Source organism: Melopsittacus undulatus, chromosome 2 (genome assembly GCF_012275295.1).
Source record: "Melopsittacus undulatus isolate bMelUnd1 chromosome 2, bMelUnd1.mat.Z, whole genome shotgun sequence".
Taxonomy (NCBI): domain Eukaryota; kingdom Metazoa; phylum Chordata; class Aves; order Psittaciformes; family Psittaculidae; genus Melopsittacus; species Melopsittacus undulatus.
This window is the reverse complement of record NC_047528.1, coordinates 95,974,526-95,992,105: the sequence shown is the minus strand read 5'-3', so window position 1 is coordinate 95,992,105 and position 17,580 is coordinate 95,974,526. Positions and strand designations below refer to the sequence as shown.

General features: G+C 38.5%; 1 protein-coding gene across 1 annotated transcript in view; it reads right to left on the bottom strand.

Moving 5' to 3' along the window:
* ADAMTS5 (ADAM metallopeptidase with thrombospondin type 1 motif 5) overlaps positions 1–17,580 on the bottom strand; it is a 48,480-nt gene that overhangs the window by 6,945 nt on the left and 23,955 nt on the right. The window contains exons 3-7 of the mRNA XM_031051293.2: positions 13,242–13,409; positions 6,975–7,258; positions 5,727–5,910; positions 5,101–5,276; positions 4,090–4,265 (exon numbers count right to left, since the gene is read on the bottom strand). Coding sequence (XP_030907153.2) covers positions 4,090–4,265; positions 5,101–5,276; positions 5,727–5,910; positions 6,975–7,258; positions 13,242–13,409 — 988 coding nt within the window. The remainder of the gene's footprint in view (positions 1–4,089; positions 4,266–5,100; positions 5,277–5,726; positions 5,911–6,974; positions 7,259–13,241; positions 13,410–17,580) is intronic.

Here is a 17,580-nt window from a genome sequence, read left to right as displayed (position 1 = left end):
TTAAGTCACTGGCATGACACATCTTGCTTCATTTTAGTTCAAGTCCTGAACCCATCTGGCTTGAGGCTCATTTAAGATTAATTTAACCAGGTTCCACTGTTTGTCTATTGTATTGCTCTTTATGTTCTTAAGGAAATTTCTACTGCACTTTTTTCAAATTGCTTAACCTTTAGCAACAATTTTACTTGAGTCAGATACAACAGGAATGAAAAATAACAGATAGCTTATATATTTCAGCAAAGGGTGGGAGATATGAAATATGATGCATGCTTTTCCTGCCAAGAAAAAGATAATGAGATATGCATTGGTTACAGCTGTTTCTTGCTGTCTTTGCTATAATGATGATTAAGGAAAGTATGAGCAGAGTAACAGCTGGGTAGAGGTACCTTGGGAACTTTCAAAAATAATCTTGATCAGCGAGAAAAAATTTGTTTACTTTGAAATACATAAAGCCAAGTACTGATCGTCACGTGTCTAATATGAGGTGCACCCAAATGGTTTATTTGTACCATCACAGAGTTCTCTCTGTTGCTACTCATGGAGAACCTTAATACAGATTTGCAAAAAGATACTTAACTACTCTACCAAAAGTGACAAGCAATCAAAATCTTCAATGTGCTGGAACTTAACACTATCTCAAGTATATTATTTAACTTTACTGCTATACAGAAAAAATCTAAAGACTATACATAGCCATAAGCTACCAGACGGACTTCGGAGACATGTATTATCAATTCTAAACCTGTGACAAAACCATTTTGCAAGTATTTCAAATCTGAAAAGTTTAGTGCTGAAACTTGTAAGAAAAAAGGAATGATAAAGTATACTAAAATGATATAAAAGTGAAGGGGGCTCCTTTGGGAATGTTTAAAGAACAGACTGCTAATTTTGAGAATTTTTGGCTGCACAAGTAAAGACTGCACAGATTAAACACTTGTGCTATTCCCCCGCTGTTTCCAGCAGCTATGGGACAATGACTAAAACTCCACTGATTTAGCACCTCCATACAGCTGAAAGAATATGATGTAAAAAAGAAAAGGCTGGGGATACCCTGGTCTACAGCCTTCTGCTAATATTTTTTCATAACAGTTGCCAAGATAACTGTTTAAACATATATTAAAGTTACAAAGTTACATTTGTTCAAAAACTAAAAGCAGTGATGTAGAATTCAAGTAATCTGCACAAAGAACTGTAACACTCCATGTGCACAAAGAAACACATACAGCTTTAATTATCACTTTTCCAACTTCTGTCAATTTGGCTTTACAACCTTTTAAAAAAAGTTCTTAGGAAGCAGTTTTCCAGAAGATTATGCTTTGGTTGCTTTAAAAGAAAAAAAGTACAAATATTGTTATGACAATTGCCTGCAATGGGAAATACTAGTTTCCCCTTGTACATTTAATAGTTTCCCTCTACACTGAATGTACAGAATGCTATAGTTTGGTTTATAATAGACAGAAATGCAGGAACTGCTACTTTTTAGTGGAGAAAAGAGAATTTTACAACAGCTACTGCCCTTTCATATGTAAAAACAGCTTACAGACAATTAAGATTTCACTATTTTAATGAGGGTTTTATTTTAAAGGGTTTCATTTTAAAGTCACTTGCTCAGAAAATCACAGAATCACAGAATGGTTTGGGTTGGAAGGGACTTTAAAGACCATGCAGCTCCAACCTCCCTACCATATGCAGGGACACCTTCCACTAGGCCAGGCTCAAAAGCCCCATCCAGCCTGGCCTTAAACACTTCCATACTCACATAAGGGAATTGTCTCAAACAGTATTTCCAAAAACTAAATTCTTGTTATTCCGAAATTCAATCAAGGTCAAGTAAGAACATACTTGACACTTACAGGTTGACTATTGCTTTCTAAGTGGGGCAACTTCTTTAATGCATTGAGATTGAATCAATATTTTACTCTCTGACCACTCTCAGTTAATGGCATAATTTGAGGAGTAAGATGGTAATTTCATAGGAATAATTATAATATAATTTCTCCAGGTATATCTATGCTACAAATCTGGCCTCACTGAAATTCATGGAGTCCATTTAACATTTTTACTGGAGGTTGGATTCCAGCAGATGAATCATTACTGAATCCCATGAAATATATTTCAGACTGTCTTCTTCATTTATACATCCCAGATATTTCAATATTTACAAAATGGAAAAGATTTGGTTTATATAATTACAAATTTGGATGGAAAGTTATTCTTTTTGGCAGAGGTGTTTTGGCATTCTTAGGTGAGTAATCATTGGTTTACCAGGAGGAAGGTTAGGTATGTTTATTTTAGATTAAATTGACTTTCAAAGTCATTTTTGACAGTTATTAATCAGTATTTCAAAAGGTATAGAAATAAAAAGCAATTTCTGGGGTCAGATTTCAACTTTTCATAGCTTTTGATATGCCGTGTAAGAATTTGGAAGATACAAACCAAAATCAAGTTTATGAACATCATACAAGACTTCACACTAATGCCGTCCCAGATGTTGAGTAGAAATTGTTAAGTACAAGTTTCTAAGAGTAGATCACTACAGCAGTCCTTTGAGACCTTGGAACCTATATAAATGATAATTAAAAATCCTATTTTTCTATGCATCTTAAGACTTGAAGAGGGAGGGAAACAAGAGTTCAGAGGGAAAGCAGACTTCCTTGACACTGGTATCTCAGTACAAAGCTTCCTGCTGCCCTTAATGTGGTCACGGAAAACCATAGGGGCAGTTCCTTTTCTTTTACTTTTATTAAGCTTTCTTACAGTTAAAAGCTAAACTCTGACAGGACAGTGTCTTATGGATAACTGCTATAAACATTTTGGCTTAAACGGAACTGTATCTGGAGATTGATATCCCAATGGACATGAAGGGATAGAGCAAGTACCGCGCTTGAGCCTGTTTGCTTCTCACATTTGATCTAGTCATCTAAGCTCCATATATACTTAGCAGTATGAAAAGGTATTTTTAGGGTATAATTCCTCTCAGCTTCTCAGCGTTTAAGGAACAGCTGTGCCCTAATGCTTCTGCTCCTCTCCACTAGCTATACAAGGAAATCATGACACTGAATCAGGTAGGATATTCTCATTGTCATTCATGGTTAGAGGAGATGAAACACGTTCTCAGCATGTAACTTGATGTCCTGGGTTCAGAAGTAGCAGTCATTTTTTCTCCTTCTCAGTAGCTGGTGCAGTGTTGTGGTTTTGACTTTCAGCCTGGGAACAGCACTGATAACACCAATGTTTTTAGTTGCTACTCAGTAATGTTTACTCTGACCAAGGACTTTCTGAGTCTCACGTTCTGCCAGGGAGGAGGGGAAGCTGGGAGGAAGCAGAAACAAGACACCTGACCCAAACTAACCAAAGAGGTATTCCATACCACAGCACATCATGCCCAGGATGTAAACTGGGGGCAGTTACCCAGAAGGGTTACACCACTGCTGGGGTTGGGCTGGGTATTGGTCAACGGGTGGTGAGCGGTTGTATTCTCTTCCCTTGTTATTTCGCTTATCATTATTACTATTGGTCTTAGCAGCAGTGGTTTGTGTTATACCTTAGTTACTGGACTGCTCTTATCTCAACCCTTGGGAGTTACGTTTTTTTGATTCTCCTCCCCATCCCTCTGGAAGTGGGGGGGGAAAAAGGCGGGGAGTGAGAGAGCGGCTGCGTGGCTCTGAGTTACGGCTGGGCTTAAACCATGACACTTCGTAACCCAGAATCATATGGGAAATGAAGAGTTTCAGAGATACCCAGATTATTCTGACCCCAACTTCCTGATTCACAAGCCATCTAATGCAGTGAGATTACCATGTCTTATTCCACACAAACTTCCTATTAATGGGGTGCTCACCTCTACCATTGGCACTTTGTGCCGGAAATGAACTGGGTACAGTGTTTTGCCAGTGATTATTTGCCACTTTCAGGGTAATGTTAAGATGCCACCTGTAAATATCTGGAAAGTGCAATAAAGCACAGGCAAGGTACTGGTTTTGCTTAATCTTCATATGAAAGTAAATTGCATTTAGAGGTAGAAAGAAATACATAGCATAGTTACTATTTGCACAACAAAATACATTTACTAACACTCAAGATCAATACCTCTTTTTGGTAAAGGTTCCCATGATTTTTGTGCAGCTGGAATTGTCTCCACCACACACACCACATTTGTCGTACTGGAGCTTTGAACCGATGATGCCATCGCAACCAGTTCGGATGCATTTTCCCCGGACACAGATTGAATTACTGTATGGTCGACATTCAGTACCATCAGTTACCTAGGCAATCAAATGACAGCTAGTTAAAACTACCATGGAAAAGATTTGCTTTTGTGAATCTGACTGGCAAGACCCACTTACTTATTTCTGTCACCTACTCAGAACAGAGTGCCCATCCTGACAGTCCAGACTGAGTTTCTCTAACATCCCCAGCACAAAAGCAGATAAAATTTAGCAAAGGGCTGAAAGCAATGACAGATAACTCCACTGTACGATGCTAATATGACCTTGGCTTTCATGATGATCTCACAGCTTATTAATAATAACAATAACAGTACTTATAGATAGCCTTGCATTTGGGCTATCTACATCTAAATGTTACTGTCATAATATTTAGAGGCAGAAAACTGCAAGTGTGGGAGACATTTCAGTTCAAAATAACAAACTGACCACAAGTTCACATCTACATTAATTGGATAATTATTCTATATTAATTGGCTCTGTAGAGTTACTTTGAACTCTCTTAACATAATTCAGGGTAAAACTTAGTGTTTTACTATTAGTACTCTTTCTCCCCCAGAAAATCCCATAATGACAGATGACTCTCCAGGCAGAAACCTCTTTATCCACTACTGAAAACAAACTACTGTAGAGCGCACAAAAACGCCCATATTTTTCATGTATCCACATACTAAGAAGTGGAAAAACTTACCTCATCTTAGAGGCCAGTTCTGGTCCTAATGTATAACCAGTGGATCAAACTATTACATCTAATCACACAGTTGTATCTTTGAATCATATGATTAACTTCTTTTCCCTTGTTGTAGGGAAAAATTTTTAAGACACAGGATACTTCTAAACTGGAGCATGAAATCATGACTGGAGATGCCATTACCTTCTGAGAAAATACCACATAATATCCAGTTCCCTTGGCTCGGCAGGTGAGCTTGCAGACGTCTCCGGGAAGTACTCCAGCGTACTTGGGGACCCATTCAACAAACGTCTTGACTCCCTTTGCATCAGACTGATAGCCATTCCTTGCTTCACACTGCTCTTGTCGAAAAGATTTAGCTGTAGAATTATTCACATCATTAGTGACTATTTCAGACCACATTGCAAATATCATTATGCCCATCTATTATTCCAATTTCATTTTCACATGATTTTTAAGTTACATCACTTCATCTCTTTACTTAGAAAAGGCCTTCAAATTCTTCAACTGTTTTAGCTTGGAAATCTTCCCATGACTTAATAAGCATTAAAGAACTAAAGTTTTCATTACAGTTCATTTTCCAGGACTGAAATTTCTTTCACTCAAGTGTTCTTTCTGTATGGCGCCAGGGTGGGGATGGGGGAAGAATTACAGTATTGTATTAATGATGAATGTGTTGCCTTGGTAAATATATTTTGGAGAAACTACAATGGACCTTTGTCGTTTTCTTTCGCAGCAGACGTTCAACATTTACTATGTATGAGCACAGAAGCTGGGAAATGAAGACACTTTGGCATGAAGGCACTTACCATTTGCTGGGCAGGGTGTGACGTTGCAGGATCTGTAGATGGCCCTCTTGCCAGTGCAGTACCGGCCGTTGTTTCTAGGAGCTGGGTTATTGCAGTGACGATAAGCAAACTGAACTCCTCCACCACAGGTACGAGAACACTGTCCCCAAGGTCCCCAGGACCCCCAGTTACCATGGCTTGAAGCCTGAAACATGTGGAACAGTGGGAGGTAAGGATATCATCCAAGTGTGAATAAAGGTGCTACATCTCAAAGTCACTGCTAATGTTTCCTGAATTGAAGGCAATCCCTTGATCATTTTAATCAGACTTAAGACATCTTAGGAGCCTTCTTTCTCCCAGCAGAGCAAATTTCTGTCTTTTAGCTGCAAATCGAAGACATCTCATTTGGCACTATGTATGCAAATGCAAAACTAGGTTTTGCTCTGCACAGTCACCTTCAGAATGTTTCATGGAAGACACACATGCACCAGAAATAGCACCCAGTCTCATGTGCTGCTCTCTTATTTTTTTTTCTCTTCCTACCAGTAGGGCCCCTTAAACTATCTCCAAATGATTCCACTTGCAGAATGTGTTCATAAGGCTAATCTATGATTAATTAAATGCAATTATTGGGATGTGTAGGTATTACTCTGCATTACTGGCAAGAGATGGAGTTGTCAAATATTGTTTGCAACTCTGCTAAAAAACTGGCTATCTAGAAAGAGTATTGCAACACCAGGTAGAAGTATATAATTCCATAAAAAAGGGTGTTGTAAGGGCTATAGCTTGATATGAACAGTTTACAGAACTCTGTCACTGGAGGTACAAACTTTTCTGCTCCAGAAATTACATTCTAAATGAATCTCATCCACCTTTCTCTTCAGTAGTTTAGGGCCCTGAGGGCTTCCAGATAAGGGCTGTAAATTGAATTTATAGATTAATCTTATGTTCTGTTGCCAAGAAGGCAGGAAGCTAAGAAAAGGTCCTTGACAATTTTTCTGTATGTCCTGAGACTTGACTTATTGAACGGGCAAATCCTCTACTCTGAAGGGATTCACCCAGTTTTCCAGGAATGAAGGCTTTCAGACTTCAAGAAGAAAACATGCAGTGTATTTCCTGTATTTCTCACCAATACCACTCCAATTACATGCAAAAAAATAAGACAGCTTTCAATCTGACTTCCATAAAGTCCTTTTCACTCCCACAAAAATCAGCGCCTTTGAGGATTATGCCTTATAAAATTCCCTAGGGTCACAGCTGGTAACTTACTGAGTAGTATTTCTTCTTGGTTTTGTCAACACATTTTCCCTGTAGGCAGATCCTCCCTTTGCCACATGGTGTTCCCTCCACAGCAGGCAGCTTCTTGGTCAGACAAACCATCTGACCCTGGCGCACAACTGCACACCAGAGGCGAGAGCAGACATCCATACCGGGACACACTGTGTATTCGGGTCCAAACGCCAGTTTGCACTGACGAATGGCATCATAGGTTTGTCCTGGCAGCTCCTCAGGGCCCACAATGTGCTTTCTTGGCTGGTCCAGCAAACAGTTACCTAAAAGAGCAAACCAACATATCATTACTCATTTCCTAGTCATGCTATTGCAACTGTGGTGTCACCCAGCAGTACACCAGGTGTGGGGCTGCCTATTTCTAGTCTGAGGGTGTAAATGAGAATTATTCAGGTTCCTTTGGCTTTTCATTCTGGTTTCCTTTATTTCAGTTGACTCTGAACACATTCCATTCTATTTATCTGTTTGCGATTTAAAGAATGATCAAGACTCAGGGCAAAGTAAGTAAAGCTGTAATTTGAATTTTGAGAGAGAACGTTAGAAATGGTAAAGCTTCTAAATGGATGTCAGAAAAATCACAAAAAATAGACCTGTAGACAATGGCCAATGAGGTACTAGACAGTTTAAAAAAAATCAAAGCAAAGCAAACTAATGAAAAACAAAGCAAAGGAAAAAGGAGAGCAGGAAAGGAGGAAAAGGAAAGGGAAGGGAAGGAAAGGACTTCAAATGGATCAAAGGAAAAATATAAGCTGTGTATCAAAACTAATGTTGGTGGTAAATCTGGACTGGGCTGTTCTTGTAAGGAATGGTACTTGATTGCTTCTGTGATTAGGGTTGAAGAAGACTATCCATTTTATACAAAAATACATAAAAAAGAGAAAAAAGAAGAAAAAATAAAATAAACAAAGAATTGTATACTTGTTTTGAGGTATTGCAGAGGTCAAGATTTGTCTGGCACATTCTAAAAATGAAAATTTACATTTGTGCTCTAGATGATCACCAACAGATTTTTATTGTTTTTTCTTTTTCTGTTGAAAAGCTCACTTATTAACATGTTGAACTATTTATTCAGTGTAACCTCTTCTACACTTCATGAAAGGGATATGTGGTCTGGACAAGCTTCACTTATCCTTGGCCAAAATGACTTACCACAATTTACCTCACTTTGGAATCTACACCAGTATTTTTCAGTTAGATCAAGGGTGAAAGAAAGGCCATAAGCCCCACAGTATTTACAGGAAAAGGAATAGAATATCAAGCTATGTAAGTGAATTTAAACAAATAAAATGCCTCACCTCTCAATGGCTTGGGTTTTTCCCCTCTAGAATACACTGCAATTGCTCTTTTTCAGCTCTAAAGACTAAGGCCAATTAGCCAAATCAGTCAAAAATTCTTTCTTCATCAACACTTACTACCAAAAAACTCTCTGTTCTGCTAAACCTGTTTAATTTGTCCCTTGCTGACCCTGATTTACACTAACCTTACCTTTAATTTGGATTATGATGATTTTTTAATGCAGACAAGGTGTGCCTATGCTAACTGATAAGCTGAGTGCCATGAGATAAAGATAATTAAAAGTACCTTAGCGTTCAAATTATGTTGTAGCGCAAGTATTAGAGACATAGTGAGGAGTGAGGAAACACAGATTTTCTTTCTGGAGTTTCTAAAAAGGACTTAATTAGCAAAAGTTGCTGTCAAAAATACACTTTGGAAAAGTAAGTAACAGTGGAAGTCCAACTTCATATATCTTGTGATGAGGGAGAAAGTTAGTACAGCATTACGGAAAACACTAGGATGTACCATTTAGCAGTGTGCACTACTATTGTATATATACTGCAGTTTGCCAAACTCCCAACCAGAACTGTTTTTTGGTATTTTGAAACATTGTAATAACACCTAATTTCACCATGACAGCACGGCTGCCCATCACTGAGGTCTACCACAACTGACAGGACTAGACATATACGTTTAGAAAAGAAAGAAAAAAAGAGTCATATCCTTACACATACTTGATCTGTCAGTTGTTTTAGTTAACAGCCATTTGAATGCCTTTCACATGTGAATAACAAACAGAACATAAGGGAATGAGATCCAAACTTCTCCTTAACCAACCAATACTGCTCTGAGGAAACGTGCAATTTCTACCAAGTTCCAGCTGAACTCACATGATAAATTCAAAACTGAAGATGACAACAGTCCTTAAGGATTCCCCGCAGGGAAAAAAACCCTGCCAAACAGGTCTTTACATTTATACATTATAGATAGAAGCAGTGTCTATGTTTATACAGTTTGCAATGAAGTGAAGGTGTTTTTACCACCAACTTGTCCAACCTCCTACTTGTAATGGTAAGAAAAGACACAGTTAAGAAGTTGGAGAATGGTTTACCCTGCCCCCCCCTCAGGTTGAGAGGGCAGAAAGGGCTTCAATTCACCATGTTAGACTGCAGCATGCAGAACACGTATAGACTACTATTCCCATTTTTTGTCCTGAGTATGAAAGAACATCTGTGTGCCCTGCAATTGAGCAACATTGTTGGCTGATGACAGTGTTAATTAAGCCATCTCTTTATCTCTCCTCAATGTTGTGTACAATGTATCCTGGGGGGGAGGAAAAAGGCAGCCTAAGATCTGTGCAAAGCAGATAACCAAGATATAAATTGATTAACATAGAAATAGTCCTTGCACAGAGGTTGCACAGAGCACTGAGCACTCTGAATAAACACAATAAATCACAACAATCGTACCACAGCACAGTGGGGGGCATGATAATAAAGGCAATTAGTACCTTAGGAGAGGACTGGCTAAAAGCAAATGGAAATAAATGTAACTGTCTTCTGGACACTATCTGAGCCTTTTCTCCTTAAATGTCAAACTGCTGCCTGGGATCTTCTCATGAGTGTAAAACAAATTGTGATATCATGATAGCAATGTTTATAGTTCTCAAAGTGAGTCTCAGGAGACAGGGAATCAGGCACCTTGATTATCCCCAGATCCCCTGGTTGACCTTGGACTACACATTTATATTGGGATTTATTTAGCTGACTTTAACTGTATGTAATGCTGGTGCGTGCAACTTAACCAGCTGTCAAATGTTTCACTACTCAGGCAAACTAGTTTATGGTGTCAGTTATACACCACTAGTTATGCACCACTAATGCAGCTGATGAGATCAGTCAAACCACTGATGCCATTGATCAGATCCCTCCACACTAAGGTGGGAACTTACATACCTAGTTTAGGAGTAACTATATACACAGTAAATACATTCTATAAGATGAGTCCACTCCCCAGCATTCCAAATATAAAAAATTGGAACATCAGTACTTGATAAAGTGATGTTAAGGAATTTGAGAGTCAAGAATATTTTCTGCTACAACAGTACGCAGTGAAAAATCTATCTGGGAAACTTATTCAAGGCTTTGATAAGACATTGACTGTTTTTTTGTAATGGAATACTGCTCACAGATCCAAACTTCTGGACTTCATCCACATTTCAGTATGCTTACCCAGAAGGAGGAGCAGATAAAGCACTTTATTTCCTCACACAAATGCTGCCATGCCCTGTTTGTCATGGCACATAGTTCAAAAGATCATGCCAATTCAGACCAAAAGCCCAGTGCAAACTGCTTACTCTGCCTACCAAAGAATGGGAGTCTTCTCTTGTTCAGGATTTCCCACATAAGGTTCCCGTGACTATGCAAAATTCACTCACAAACATCCTAAAAGAAAGCCTGGTATCCTTTTGTTGCAACTGCTTTTTTTCTGCCTTCCTTACCTACACTGTGCCTGCAGTCCTCATCAAAATTACACCTGAATGGTTAAGGTTTTTTTTCCCTCTACCTAGTGGCACTTGAGAGATAGGATTTTCTTCTTTCTATGAGAAGACTTCAGGGGAGCTCCTTCTTGAAAACAAAAAGGGAAGGAAGACACTGCAACTGTATGACAGTACACCTGCCTCAGCTGAGGAAAAAGATGAGCAACCGAAAAAGCAGAGACATTCCTTATTCTGAAAGAAACGTGTAAATACAGCACTTTTGCACATTTTTTTTCTCAGGTCAAAGCAGTCTGAAAGGCAGCGTCACGCTCTGCTAGGATCCTGTGGTTTCTGGTACGCTCAGCGTACACTACAACTGGGAATTATGGAGCTATGGCTCATTCACTGGCTGGAAGAAGAAAATAAAACCAGAAATTCCCTTCCTAAAATAACGTATGTCTTTTCAGCACAATAATTTGAAGAAACTGGAATTTAAATCACTGATTACCATTTTTACTTCACAGATAGTGTCTGTATTCTGTTAAGACAAATCTTTGATTTAAAATAATACTTGAAATATTATAAAGTTCAACAGAAAAGGAAGACTATTAATTCGATAAGGTCCCTGAAACCTTGATTCATCAAGTGAAGAGATTCCATGACTGCTGTATACTTGAAATCATACCAATAGCATCAGTAATAAAATTAATTCTCAGAGGACTATGGACCTCTATTTGACAAGGGGTTCTATGAATTATTTCATAGTATAATAATATATGATAAGGGAATAATAATAATGTCTTTATAATAATGTCTAATAAAAAGTCTTTCAGACGACATGCCTGAGTGCAAACTACTCATGAGTATTAGAAAGGGCAATGTACCCTAACCCATCCGTTAAGAGACTGACAGATCCTAAACCCTTTACACGCAGCAAAGAATATGTGACTTTGTGAAGTGTCAGCAGCTGAGTACTGTCTAACTTCTCGTGCAGGAGGAAGTCAGCACTCATGATGAACAAGGACACCATAATGCAGCTTTGAAAGATGTGAAGCTCCTATCTACATTTACTGAAAAAAAACTGGCAGAGATGTGTAGGACTGATTGTTACAGCCCCCTCTACCCTCCCTTCACACTGAGGCTGGCTCCAGCTCATGGACAAGGGTCCAAATTAAAAGCATCCACCCAGCGACAAACAAGCCAAAGGTGAGGTGGTGGGAAAAATGCTCTCTGTTTTCTTGTTTGTTGGAGAAAGTAACTAGCTGGATGCATAGTAAAGAGAAGAATCAGGTCACATAAAAAAGCAAAAATATGAGAATTACCTTTCTGCTCACCTGCAGCAGGAGAGGAACAGAAGAGGAAATACAGTTCAGAGTCCTTTGTGCTAAAAGGGATGGCGAGGGAGGTCCCTTTTTTTTTACCCCAGTGAACTGAGCTGTACCTCAGTAACTAACCTCCAAAGGGAAAGTTCTCTTCATATGTGAAAACTGACTTGGTAACATTAAGTCAATGCCAAAGCAATATGGACCATAAACCAGGACAGTACAGATTAATGGACCTAATAAAATTGTGAGAAAAAATGAAGTCATTCTCCAAGAGAGGAAAATGGGAGAAAATATTTCAGAGAGCACTGAAATGAGGCGACAAAATGCTTAAAAGCAAGAAAACGTTTACATTCACCAGACATACCATACTTTTTATCCATAAGCATTTTGGTTACTATAACAACTTGATCCATTCACTCAATTATGTCATTTTTATCTCAGCATTTTGGAATTTGAATGGTTTGTTTAAGAACTGCAGTTGCTTTGGGAGCACAATGAAGACTAAAAATCATTAAAAAGTGAATATTATGCTTTCTATTACTACCTTTTGAAAATGAAAATTTTGCACTTACTCTCTAAAAGGTAAATGACATATTTAACAAATATTAGTTACATGACTTGGAAGGTAAGCTCCTGGAGCAGAAGTAATCTTTTACCATATACAGCACGGAGGAGTCTTAATTCTTGCTTACAGCCCTTCTATAGAAATATAATAAATATAGTGGCATTATAAATGTAATATATGTCCGTAATAACAACAAGAACACATATACTCTGCTCATATCTGTAGTCTAACACTAAGTAGACCATATCCCCCAATTTAATTTCTGTGAGGAAAAAGCTTGTATCCTCTGTTTAAAATACTCTCTGAGCTCATATCTGTGGCATCTGGGATGACAAAACTAATTTCATACTTTTAAAAAAACTTCTCCATGTTCCAAACCAAATAATTGCCAACACACATTCCACCAACTCTTTCTTTTCTCTTGCACTTGAACCATGCAAAGGGAGGGTGAGACTCTGCCAGCCTTTTAGACCTTTGCCTTGTTTTGCAAGCACTTCCAAGACAGTCCTGAGGATGAGCAAGGGATGAACAATTTTCTTATTAAAAAAATAGTACACAATAAAAAATAACATGTAGTTGACACACAGTGTGATAATACATACCATGACCATCATCAAAAAACTCTGTTATAGTTGCTGAAGTGCATTTGGACCAGGGTTTTGAGGCATCGATGCTAGTCAGAATGGAGGACATCAGACGCTTATCTTCCATGGAGCCAAAGTTCTCCTCACAAAATTTGGAGTCATCATGGGAAAGCCCAAGCAAGTGCCCTGCAGAAATGAAACAAATAAATAAAATGATATGACTATCCATAAAAGAGTTTACCAGCTGGAGCTCACAGTCAAGGTCAAGTGAACTGTATAATTAATTCTCAAATTCTGAGCAGCAACCCAAAGCAGGTCACTTGAAACTAATACTTCACTATAAACATGTTCTGCAACTGTATAAAAAGGTGCTATAGCATCTGTTTAAAGGGTCAAAAATGTTAATATTTATGGAGCAACTAAACAAACTGTATGTAAACTGTTGAAGTAAACTCCTTGCTGAAGTCTTGAGTACCCTCTACATCAAACAGTGTGAATAATAATTTCAAATTGTCTCTTCCATGTAGAGTCTTGTTTTGTAAGAAGATGCTTTCTAGTATTGCTTAGGTTAGGTTTTTAGTTTTGGTGGGTTTTATTTTTAAATGTATATGGTATTTAATATTTATACTCCAGAACACAAAATAATTTGCATGCCAAGCAGAACACGATAGACTGTGCAAAACCCCTTAATGCTCAGGAGAGTTCAGACCAGTGCTAGATCAGTTTTTCTAAGTGTGACTGCAACTTATCAATGATCTCCCTCTTCTCTAGTCTCTGAGTGACAATAGATCGCAGGCAACACACTGTTCCCTCTCTAAAAATCAGGCTTAACTTTAATTTCTATGCTCACAACTGCATTATTTCACAGCCAAGTTACTATCCAAGAGGTAGAAGACTGAATGGGAACCAAAGCTGCAGGGAGTTCAAGCCTGAATCTAACACAGTCTTCAACCTAGGCCAGGAGATGATTAATAAGACACCAGGGCTAAACTAAAAGTGCTGTAATAATAAGGAAAAAGACCACCCATCAAAGCCACTACAGAGAAATAAATCTGATGCCCTCAAGTAGCAGCTGAAGAGATGCATTATTCTGCAGTAACTAAAAGCCTTCTACATATTATCAGCTCCATGTTTTTTATAACTGCTGTAGACTAGCTGTAAGGTGACACAAGTAGAGACACTGATGGCAGGATATCATATTCTGATATCCATAGTAACAGGCATGACAATAGTAATAACATTATCTACAATACGGGCTGAGAAAGAAGAATACCAGTCAATTTTACCTATCTGCCTTACATAAACTTGCTGGTTTGTTTTTTTTCACCTGCTTTGGGGGAGCAGCCAAGAGGAAAGAAATGGAGGCAGCACTCACAGCTGAGAAGTATTTCAGATTAGGAAAGCAGCTATCTGACCAGAAGACTGTAAGAAAAGACAAGGTATCATCTGTCAGCCTTACTCCCATGCTGGGCTCCTGACCTGGAGTTACTGGAAAAGTGACAAGAGGACACTGATCTACCAGTGATGACAGAACAGCCAGTCTGTTCTCTGCAGCTATTGCCTCCCCACTGGAGGTGAGGTAGGAAGGAAAATGAAGGGAACATTTATCTTTTTTTCTCTCTTCCTCTAACATGCACACATTTACAAAATTCAAATACAGATACTATTTGAATAAAAAGCCCTGTAGTATTATAAATGCTAGCAAGAATTTATTCAAGGAACCTGGGTTAACAATGATGAGAGTCAGTACTCCCTTCCCTGCTACTTCTGTTGCTAATTGCTATTGCAATGAAGTACATTGCTGCAAAAACATAATGAATTAAACTGTCATACTGTATACATACCTAATTAGGGGTGGGTTTTGAGATTTGAGCTTATTTATTTATGATGGGTAAAAACTTTCCTTTGGCAATACTTATTATTATGCAGGACAGATAATGCTATTCCTATTCTGCACTGAGGCATGGCTGAGTATCAGTAGGTACACATAAAGTTTCAATCTGATATAGCACTATATAAATACTTGCTTTGAAGAGAGGACATCTTTGTTTTATTTAAATCAAATGCTAGTGTTGAACAAAAAATATGATTTCAAACAGATGCATTACTCTGACAGAATAACCAAATAATCAGTGCATCACTGCTAAGCTATAGAGCAAATTCTTTGGAATTGTCACAGGCTAAGTGTTTAATGAATCAGCAGCTACTGTGCCAATGAGGACTACCTCTGACTTTGCCAAAGTTCCAGACACCAATAACGTGGGTTGTCAGGAAATGCGAAGATGATGTTATTTTTGGCTGCCGTTCTATACAGTATTATCGCTAAGTTTGTATTTATGGTAATGCACTAAATGGCATCAGGTCACACCTCATGTCTGAAAACTATGAGCAGAGCTGACAGGTTAATGAACCTCAACACATGCTTAGCAGTAATATAACTAGAACCATTTTCTGCTGACATCAAGTAACTCCTTGTAGCATATTTCACCAGTGTTCTGTTAACTTAAGTAGACATTTACTAGAGAGGGCTTTAGGCCTATCCTCTGGCTTTTGTTGACAGACCCCTCAATACACAGCACAGCTCATCATTTAAATCAGGACCACACACACTCTGCTTTGCAGAGCTGGTCAGGAGTTTGAGCCAGCTTCTTATAGTTTACTTGAATCCATGCACTTGAATATACAAATACTACCAACAATTAAACACACAAATAAATAAACCAGCAATCAAGAAAACACTATGTTGGTTAGACCTAAGCCCTGCTATAGCAATCTTCTCTAACTTGTATGCTTAAAGGTTGCAGAGAGAATGATTTTGTATTTAATGCCCCAAGAGTGCTCATAGTTGTAGAAATTACTTCACAGCAGCATGCTTGTGAAATAAGGTAATGAGGTTCTGTCAGCTGAAAAGTAGTTTCATTCCTAAGTCATTGGACTCTGTACTAAACAGCTCTGGGTGAATAAGAAAAGCTGGAGAAGTGTTCTAAAAAGCTCTGCTGAATAACACCACGTGGCACAAAATGCATGTTGAGTGTAGGGGATGAATAATTGTTGGGAGCAAGCCACCAACTTGAGAATTTTTCAGAGTGCTCACCATTTTATAGCACCATTCAGAACTACCCAAAACTCTGTGATATCAAGGGTTCAGTTTGTAGAGGGGAATTCAAGTTACTTAACCTTAACAACCTCTGATAACACTCTGCAACACTCCACCCATTTGAGATACAACTTTGCTCTCTATACAAATCCCTTCTTGCATAACTGTATTCACCTTTCGTAACTTTTGCTCTCTTGTGACAGACATCCCACATGAGCATACAATAAAAGACTTAATACAGTGCAGATATGCACTGCAGATATGCAGATATAGTCCCGTTAACGCTGATGATTTTCAATGTGCAATTTGGACATCTCTGAGTTTGTCTCCTACCTATGACATTCCTCTAACATCGTTTTGTGTGCGTAAGTTCCTCCTTGCACCAGCTTCATCGGACCTGGCTCTGGAAAGACCTCTCTCTCTTTCTTATGTGCCTTTTTCAGCCCCAGCTCCTTCTGCAGGGCAATATGCAAGCAACCTCAGCTTAGACTACCTACTGTCAGACCAATGTGGTCACACTACATTAAACTATGTAAATCCTACAGCCAAGCAATGTGAATGTCCCTGGAGAAGGCCAGGAAGTATATCATGCTTGCTCCTGGCTTCTGTGCCTAAAGATGGTGTAGTTTCCTTCCCTGTTTACTCTGAGAGATGTACTGACTGCAGAGAATAACCGCTGAACTGTGAGCTGAAATTGTTCTCCCTTTCTTTTTCCTCCTTCATACAGACCAAAAAAGTATCCTTCAGATATGAGGAAGCTTGCAGGCCAATTTTAAGCTCTTTCCATGAAATGATTGCAGATTAGTCTCTGTGGAGAAGTTCAGAGTAAATAACTAAAATGGAATTAAATGAAATGTTTCTCAGGCAACTATTCAGCACAGAACATTTCATCCCAAATATTTTGGCACAAGCACAGGAAACTGAAACAGGGTCATCTTCTGGAAAGTGTCAAGCTACTGGCTTCACCTTTAATTAGAGTGCAGCATAACATATATACTTAACAGTGAAAAATGGGGTGAACTGAGGACATACCTCATTAACAGTGCCCACTTTCTCATCTAAATTTAGGCCATGGCTCTAATGCATGATGCAAACTAAGTCACTTATGTGACAGACTGCAGCTTTTTGAGAAGCTTCACAAAGTATTTACGAATCTCCCTTAAAATAATTTAATTATTCAAAAATAATTTTAGAAAATCATTACAAGGAAAGAAGTAGCAGGCAGTGAATCGTTTGCAAAAGATATAACCCTGATTGTCA